The sequence below is a fragment of the Dryobates pubescens genome, chromosome 3 (assembly GCF_014839835.1).
Source record: "Dryobates pubescens isolate bDryPub1 chromosome 3, bDryPub1.pri, whole genome shotgun sequence".
Lineage (NCBI taxonomy): Eukaryota > Metazoa > Chordata > Aves > Piciformes > Picidae > Dryobates > Dryobates pubescens.
The window spans coordinates 28,062,967-28,071,881 of NC_071614.1; the positions used below are offsets into that span (position 1 = coordinate 28,062,967).

Here is an 8,915-nt window from a genome sequence, read left to right on the forward strand (position 1 = left end):
GCAGATAGATAGATGCACTGAGAAAATACCAAGTTAACCAAAAAAAACTCCAAAACCAAAACAAAAAAACCACCCCACACTTCTAAATATTGATGGAGAGGGTTTACTAGGAAAGAAATCAGAAATCAAATGAATACATATGCACTCCATGCAGCCTTGCCTGTAAAATAACGATTTATTTTAATACTTAAAAAAACACACACAATCCAGTGATAAATGTCAATTACCAATAATCAGCATAAAGTGCCAAACAGCCATACAACTTTTTTTTTCTTTTTTTTTTTTTAATAAACAAAACTTACTGGAATGTCTCTTAATTTGAATACACTGTTCAGAAAGCCAGCATTTAAAAAAATACGCTCTCAGGTTGAAATTTGTTCTCTCTCATCAGAACGCACGAAGACTGTAAAGTACCACTAACACCATGTTGTGCATAGTCTCAGTTTGATGTATTTCTATCTTTCTTTCTTTCTTTCCTCTGTTGTTTTTGTTTTGTTTTTTTTTTAAATAAGTCTGCAAGTTACAAACCTCCTCACAGCGCACCAGACCACAACACAGAAAAACAGGTCTCCATGTCCCAGGAACACTGAATTGCCTCGAACACTGGAAACCCACAAGTCTGAGATATGGATGTGTTTTCTAGTGCATGACAGGACTCCCCATTTGAGAAACTTAGGTCAATTCCTAATTTTATTTTCTTTTTCTTTTAAAAAACAAACTAGCCAATGAGATTTGCAAGTTGGCCTTCTCTTTGTCCTAATGGTGCTGTGATGAGAAACCACTGTTTCAGTTCTTAATTGTCTCCTGGAATTCTCTGTATTTCCTGAAGTGTAAAAATAAGAAGCTTTATGCAGTTTAAAAAAAAATATATATAAAATAAGAGGTTGCCTTTTGGTTTGTTGATTTTTTTTTTCTCAAAGTAATACTTTTGGAAGCTACAATTTGTTGGGGGGGGGGTGTTATTTGGATGGAGGGGGGGGAAACTTGTGGGTTTTTGTTTGGTTTGAAAGAAATTCCTGTCCAACACGTGAGCACCACCTTTTGGCATAAAGTTTATCAAAGCCACACAAGTCTGCTAGTACTCTTTGCATCATTTGTGTATATTTAAAAAGCAAAATAATCTTTTCACCCATGACTTAGGAAGCTCAATTTTCATGTGGAGGGAGGTGGGGCAGATTTCGCTCTTTTTAAAGTACAACCAAAAACAAAACATGAAGTTCAGTGCTCCCATCCTGAATGTTTTGCTTCTGCTCTGGTTTTGGTGTAATGTCAGAAGGGAAAGAAAAGTTCATAGAAGCTGGAGATTCAGCACTTAAGTTTGGCAGGTTTCAATTCCTTTACTTGCGTGTGCAGTGTCTTGTGGACAGCTAGCGTTCGGGACTGGCAAAATCCTTTCCCGCATTCTTGACACTTAAAAGGTTTTTCTTTAGAATGGATATATCTAGGGAGAGAAAAACATTGAAATGTCAGAAATAATGAGCCTAAACTCAGCAGTGAGCTACCTGATAGAGAATACCATGGAATTTTTCACACCTACTGCTGAGATCACAAGTGCTAGAGTGCAGCACTCAGACAATTGTCCATATATGTGTGTGCAAGAAGAGAGGAGAGTGTCAGAGACTTATGAGTGTGCTTTTCTTAGGGATAAAGAGCTTCTCTCTAACTTAAAGATCATCTGGCTGCATATCTTCATGACACTTCTGTATGATCACAAAGGCAGAGCGTACAAGACAATGCAAATGGAGGCTGAAAACATCTGTGGAAGCCAAGAAGGCGGCTCTGCAAGTTTGGGGTTTTTGGGTTTTGGGAGTTTTTTGCAGGTTTAGTACCTGCAATATGAGTTATCTGGGCTTCTCCGCCAGCAGTGGGCAGAGGAAAATGAAGAGGGAATACTGCTGCCTGGCCAGGAGCAAGACTTTTCTGACAAACACGTTCACGAGTGTAGGTGCATAGTGAGCAGAGTACATATAACACAAACGAAAAAAAAAAATAATAAAAAATTGTTACCTGTGATCCCTCAGGTGATCCTGTCTTCTGAAGGCCTTGTGGCAAATGTCACATGTGTAGGGCCGTTCATCAGTGTGGGTTCTTTCATGAATCAAAAGATTGTAGGACTTGGTGAAGTGCCTGCCACAGAATTTACACACAAACTCCTTCTTGGTTTTAGACGGTAACCTGCCCCGTGTAGGTTTCTTCTCTGGAGAGAGTTTAGTCACCTCAAGCAAAGACCCGAGCCCTGGAGGTGAGCCCTGACTGTCTGCCTGTCCCAGTTTAGAGTGGTCCTCTTGTGTGGCAGCCACTGCTAAGTTGGCAAAGTCGAAGCGGGGTTTGGCTTTGAGGGTCACATTGGTGGCCTCTTGCTTGGGCTGGATGACATGTGGGAAGAGTGGGAAGGTTGGCAGCTGAAAGCGTGCATCCACCAGGCTTGACACACCAGGCACTTTGGAGAAGGAGGAGCGGGGCAGATGCATGGCTGGGTACCCCAAAGTCCACTGGTGCAGGTGTACGGCGTGCAAAGCACTGAAGCCATAGAGGTTGGAGAGGTGGTCAGAGGGCACAGTGGGCAGCCCATTAAATGCTTGCAGGAAGGAGTAGTTGGTGAGCTGGAGGGAAGGATGGATAGGCACTGGGGCTGGCAGGGTCTTGCTTCCCATGGTGGCCACTCAGGAGGAGGATCTTGGGAACAGGGGAGGAAAAGATCTGGAAAATAAAGATGGAAGGGGGAATAGGGAGAAGTGGATTTATAAAAAGATAAAAGCAGAGGAAGTTTCTCACCTCATCCCTCATAAATGCCCTTCTCCAAAGCCACAACAGGAAACTGCCTTGGATTTGGAGACATGTGATCAGCTCTTGGTTGCAAGTATATCCCCACATGTCTCCAGAGTCCCTCCACATCCCTCACACAGAAATATTGTACCCTACCCACAAACATTTATCCTCCCTCCGATAGCATCTCTGTGCTAGCTAGACCTCCAATATTCTTCACAGGACAGTGAACAAATGCCATTTTGACCTACAAAGTTCAGGCTTCTCTGGTATTATTTAAAATCATTTCCTGGGCACTTTCAGCTTTGGAAAAAAGTGGGATACTACATAGACATAAGTCTGTTCACAACAAGTGCCTTTAGTCCCAGCTCTCGAGGTGATGTGGGGAGGGGGGTTCAGAGAATTCACTGCCCCTGGGTCACTCAGCTCCCTGCAGTCTGGCCTCAGCCAAGCTTCTGCCTCTAGAGTGATGTAGCCAGTTGGGTGCTCAGATCTGTATGTCATGCAAAACCAGAAAATCTCTGAAAATATTTTTTTGGGGAAATCCAGCCAAGAGCCCTCTCTTTTGTGTACTGGAAAAAGAAAAGGGGAAGAAAAAAAAAAAAAAGGGAAAATGCTGAGTTCGGGTGACAAATCAGAAGTGCCATTTGCTGTCCCCAGGGGGAAGTGCCTGGCTTCAAGCCTATGTCCTAATCTAAGCAATTGCTCAATTAGAACCCTTGAAAAGGCAAGAAGGCAAGGGCTGGAGGACCCTTCCCATGGGGACACCCAGCCCAGCAGCTGCAGGGCCGCAGGGCTGCAGCCCTTCCCTGGGCTGGGTGCCATCACTTTGCTCTGTGTTTCGGGGTCCTGCCAAGCCCCTAGCCTCTCCTCTGAGCCAGATCCCTTCTCATTCCACCCCACAAGGCAGAAGGGAAAATGCTACCAGGCAGCAGCATTGAGGCGCATCTGGCTCTGCCTGCAAATTCAGACCCGGCTGCTGTCAACAATTTGGCAGGAGATGCCTCCCGAGGGTCAGTGTGGGGGATGCAGCTTCCCTTCTTTGTGAGTGTGAAAGAGTCTTTGGGGAAGATGTATCCGTGAAGCCCAAGATTTGTCTTTGCTGGGGCTGTTTTCCAGGAGAATGCCCAGAGTCTCCACAGGATGCTTATAAGATCCCCAGAGATTTACTGAGGGGTTTTAACAGGGTCCTCATAAGATTTCCTACGGGGGTCTTGGTTAGTCACTATCAGATCACTACAAGATCCCCGTAGGGTCCCAGCAGGATCCTTGAAGCACTCAACCTGGAGGGTCAGCACGAAGAAGAGTTAAACCCCTTTGGAGAATAGGAGGCAGCAAAGTGCTGCTGAACAGTAATTTTCCCTTCGGGACAGAGGGCTGAGGGGGTGGAAACTGGTGGTGGAAGAGGTCTGAAGAGTAGGAAAACAAATCTGATTTATATGTGGGCTGTTGCTTGGACTGAGGAGCTGCAGCTGGCAAGGTGTGAGAGGGAGAAGCTTATTCTGACCAGGTCTATATACCAGGTCCATCTTTCACACTTCTTTACATAAATCAGCAGCAGGAAGATAGAACCAATCCTTAGAGGAATTCCATCACATTGACCCAGAATAAGAGATTGCGACAATCTGCCTTTTTGAATTGGATACATTTTGGATAGTGGTTGATTGGGGGGAAAAAATAAAAAGGAAGAAGAAGAAAAAGCATGTTACTTTCTTTTCCTTCTCTGTCTTTTCTTTTTCCTTTTCTTTCTTTTTTTCTTTTTTCTTTTTTTTAAGGGAAAAACAAACAAACAAACCTTAAACACAAGTATTTAGGGCCAATGAAACAAGCAGACTCTTTTGTAATTCAGCTCGGAAATGCTTTTTATTTTGTTAGTGCTGACCATACTAGGCATGCCCACTTCACAGCACTAACGCCTCAGCCAATGACCCTGAGAACAAAGCGCACAGAAAACAGCCTTGTTTGGTTACCTGAAATGTCTTTTTCTGTCTGTCACAACATCTCCATGTATATTTTCCTATCTAGGTAGCCCTAGATATCTCAAGCATGAAACATGCCATTACAAAATGAGTTAATTTCTGGGCTTATCTCTCTTCATATTCTTCAAAAACATTTAATCTAGAATATATAAGCAAAAATCTGCTATGCCAGTTTGAGTAAATTCTTTCTTGGTAACATAAAAAAAAAAAAAATTAAAAAAAAAAAATCAGTTTCTGTTTCCCAAACGAAGAAAGGGGCAGAAACCAAGGAGAAACATAGTTGGGTCATGACAAAATCCACTGTGCCCACGGGGTCTCTTTTCAGGGTTTTTTTGTGGTGTTTTTTGGGGGGCTGGTTTGTTTTTATGGGGCTGTTTTTGTTGTTGTTGTTGTTAGAGCACTTCTATTATTAAAACAAACAAACAAACACCTCCAAACAACAACAACAAAAAATGCACACACTCAAATACCAGGGGAAAAAGAGGGGCGGGGGGAGGAAGGGGAGGTGGAAACAGAGTGTTCACGTTACTACAAGTTTCTTGGAACTTTTCCAGAAATGTAAGCTAACTTTTGCGCCATGCGACTGGGATAGTAAAAATATAGATGAAGAACAGCGTATTTCATAAAGAAGTCCTCTCTCTCTGGAACATCAAAGCAAACGTGTTTCCCAGCGCACTTACTCTCCGCTATCCGGCTTGCTCGCAGAAAGAGCAATGTTTCTTTGATTTCGGTGTCACCTCCACCTTTAATTCGGTTTCATTGTAAACAGATCGTTATCGGGGCTTCTTTTTTATTTTTATTTTCTTACAGAAGACCCCGCAAGTTCTCTGCTTGAATTCCCCCATCACAATAAAACTGTGCGAGATTTTCTTTTCTGAGACAAACTAGCTCAGTGAGTAATTAAGAACAAGCCACTTGTGTTCTGACTGAAACAAACCCCAGTCATGCCAAGATAAATTTACCCTGCGAAATAGGATCAAAAACTTGAAAGTCTACATCTGTCTCCAGCTTTCTTACCCTTTGTCTTGTTTGAAGATACGGTAATGCTCTTGTCCCAGTTCCCATTGTTTTAAGACCATTGTAATCTTAACTTTCTAGATTAAATTCTACCTACACTGTACTAAAAAAAAAAATAATTTAAAAATCACTCTTTTTTTTTTTTGCTGTCAGCAAAGCAACGAGCGAAATTAAATGGATTTTTAAACAATCTTGTGGCTAGTTGGTATTTTTCCTTTCTACCTTGAATTATCAATTTCCGATGTGTCCTTTGAAAGGGATATTTGTTACATTAAATACCTGACTCATAAATAATGAGGTTTGTTAATTAGTTCCACATGGAGGAATGAAGGAGGTAAATTACCCTGAGAACGTTGCTTATTTTTACAAACATGACAAAGTAGCGGGCATAAAATACTGCATTCTTGCGATAGCCTCAAACTACAGCAATCAGGTTCATCTGTAAAAAAATACAATTCGTCCCCATGTTTTGCCTGAATTCTTTAAAGCCTGGTAGCCCTGTCTTTTCGGCGGCATCGCATCGGTGTGCAGTATTTTGCCACCAGATCGACTACTTGTTTTGTCATGTTTGTGGGGACGAGATTTCCCCTTCCTATCAGTTTAAGCGAGGAAACAGAGCTTAGAATTGATCAGTGTTTGGTAAAGTAACTGGAAAGGGAATAAAATTGCCCTTTCGCTCCACATTACTCGATCGTGATGATTCTGAAGGAATAAAATTCATTTTCCGTCACAGATCTATTCGAAGTATTAATGAAGTGTGCAGAATCTATTAAAGCAGGTTTATTCGGGGCTAATTGAGCGTGAAAGAGTTAATTGCTAACATTAATGAGGATTGGAAGGACTCAGTCAGCATGTGCCTTGGATATCTCCGCTCAATCCTTATAAAATCATCATTCACATTTTATCACGAAATCAGTGTTGACAAGTCTCTTCAGACCACCATTGAGAACGCGGATGAACGCGGCGGATTTTAGCTTGGCAATAACAATAGCAATGATAATCGGGGTCCGACTGATAGCTACGCTTCCTAAGGCAGTCTTTAACCAAAACAACGACAGCAAACCCCGCGGCTGCGGACGCCGGCGGGTCTGTGGCTGCGAGGGCCGCGGGCGGGAGCCGGCCCCGGGCCGGGCGGGCCGGGCGCCGTGGGTGCCGGCTGAGCGGCCAGGCTCCGCAGTCCTCTCCTTCCAGAAGTTTCAGAACTTTTAATGTTGGTTTGGGGGGTTGCGTGTGGGGGTTTAATCCCCTTGCATGGAAAAAAGCACTCCCACCCCCCTTTCCCCCCTCCCCGCGCAATATTTATTCTCGTTTTCTGCCCAGAGAAATGCCCAGTGGCTCCCCTGCGCACGAATAGTCCTTTCCCCGGCGGCAAGGAGGAGTTCTCCCCTCTGTACTCCTTGCTTCCCACGACCACAGCACGCACAGCTACAAGTGGAGGGCAAAACTTTTACGAAGTAATTCCCGCGGGGCACGCAGGGCACCGAAGCGCGTCCCCATGCCTGGCCAGCCCAGGCAGCGCCGTCCCCGGCCATCCCTGGGCGGGCTCCCGCCTCAGGGCCGCGCAGAGCAGTGCCACTGCCGGAGGGTCCCAGCTCCGCACTGGTTTAGGCGTTGGCCCTCTATCACAACTGGCTTCGGACTTACTGAACTGGACCTACTGTGCACCTGTCCGGGACACGGCTCTTACCCTCCTTCCCTGCCCTCCCCGCATTTTGTAGAACGGTTCCGCAGCGCTGCCATAATCTCCAAAATGCTCTATTTTTATAGTTTCCCTCCCAAAAGCCAACTATAACAGCTATACCCTAATCCTCGGCTTTGCACCGACACTTTATAGGCTCGGCCTTGAGAGAAGCTCAGTCTCTCCCTACGATGACTTTGTTTCGATCCATTCAGACAAATATAAACATTAGATTAATTTCTGTTATGGCCCTGGGAGAAAACAGAGAAGGCTTCTCGAACCCTTAAACACTAAATATGGAGTAGGAAGGAAAGAGCAGAAAGAAGAGAAATTTAAAAAAAAAAAAAAAAAAAAAAAAAAAAAAGGGACAGAGAAACTGAACTCTCAAGTCCACCAGGGACTTTCAGGCTTCTGTCTTCAGCTTGGATGTGTCCTTTTTAGCTCGGGTTAAAAACACAGCTCCTCCGCGAGAGGGTATAAACAACTTTGGAAGGGGAAGAGAATCTTTAAATAGCATCAAAATATCCGAGCTCCATGTGAAAGCTTCCCCCAGCCCTTCGCCCGCCCCAAGGACAACGATCCTCCTCACGTGAAGCAGGATCTCCCCACTCCTTCTGCACTATCCAGGGAATGGTGGGAGGGCATTGAGGGAAAGAGAGAAGAGAAGAGGTGAAGAAAAAGAGGTGTTTGATTCGATTATCCCCCACCCCCGAAGCAAAAAAAAACCAAAACAAAACAAAAAACAAAAAGAACAAACAAACCACAAACCAAACCAAACCAAAACCAAAACAAAAACCCAAACAAAATGAGTTGTTCTTTTTATTTACCTAATCCCGATCTGTGCTCCACCGCTGGCAGCAGTTAAAAGTTCCTGGGCTAAATATGAGCTAGCAAAATAAAACAATAGGGAAAAAATAATAGTAATTTAAAAAAAAAGAAAAAAAAGAAAAAAAAAAAAGAAAGAGAGAGGTTGGGCTAGGTCAGTGTCTGCTGGCCCTGGGGGGCACAGCCCTCTCCCCACCCCACCCCACTGCTCCTCCAGCGGGTACAGGCAGATCCGAGCTAGCAACGGAGCCAGGTGTCCAGGTGCTCTGGCTGATGGAGACGGAGGTGTTCTCCCTCCTCCCGCTCCCTGCGCCGGCTGCGTGTGCCGGAGTGGAAACGCGTCCGGGAGCAGCCGAGCTCAGACTGAACAGATCCCTTCCCTCCAGCCTCCTCCTTATTTCAACTCCCCCTCCCAGCTCCCCCCTTAACCTCCCACCAGACTCCGGGCATGCGCATGCAGGGAGAAAGTTTCTGGCTGGGAAGAACTACATTTTCAAGCTGCTTCTCCTGGAGGCACAGCAGCTTGGGGCTCGCAGCCCGCAAAAGTGTGATCTCTTCCCTCCCCGCCCTGCTCCCGCAGCCTGTTAAGGGGCATCTCCCCTGGGCCCGCTCAGCCGGGCCCCCCGCGGCGGAGCGACCTCCCGAGGAGA

At 45.1% G+C, this 8,915-nt stretch overlaps 1 protein-coding gene across 1 annotated transcript; it reads right to left on the reverse strand.

Moving 5' to 3' along the window:
• Positions 1–987: 987 nt before the first annotated feature.
• OSR1 (odd-skipped related transcription factor 1) lies at positions 988–8,360 on the reverse strand. The gene is made up of 3 exons (XM_009909460.2): positions 8,268–8,360; positions 2,008–2,700; positions 988–1,441 (listed from the first exon to the last, which is right to left on the reverse strand). Exons 2-3 carry the CDS (start codon positions 2,652–2,654, stop codon positions 1,306–1,308), a joined length of 783 nt encoding a protein of 260 aa, XP_009907762.1. The 5' UTR covers positions 2,655–2,700; positions 8,268–8,360; the 3' UTR covers positions 988–1,305.
• Between the last annotated feature and the right edge of the window lie 555 nt (positions 8,361–8,915).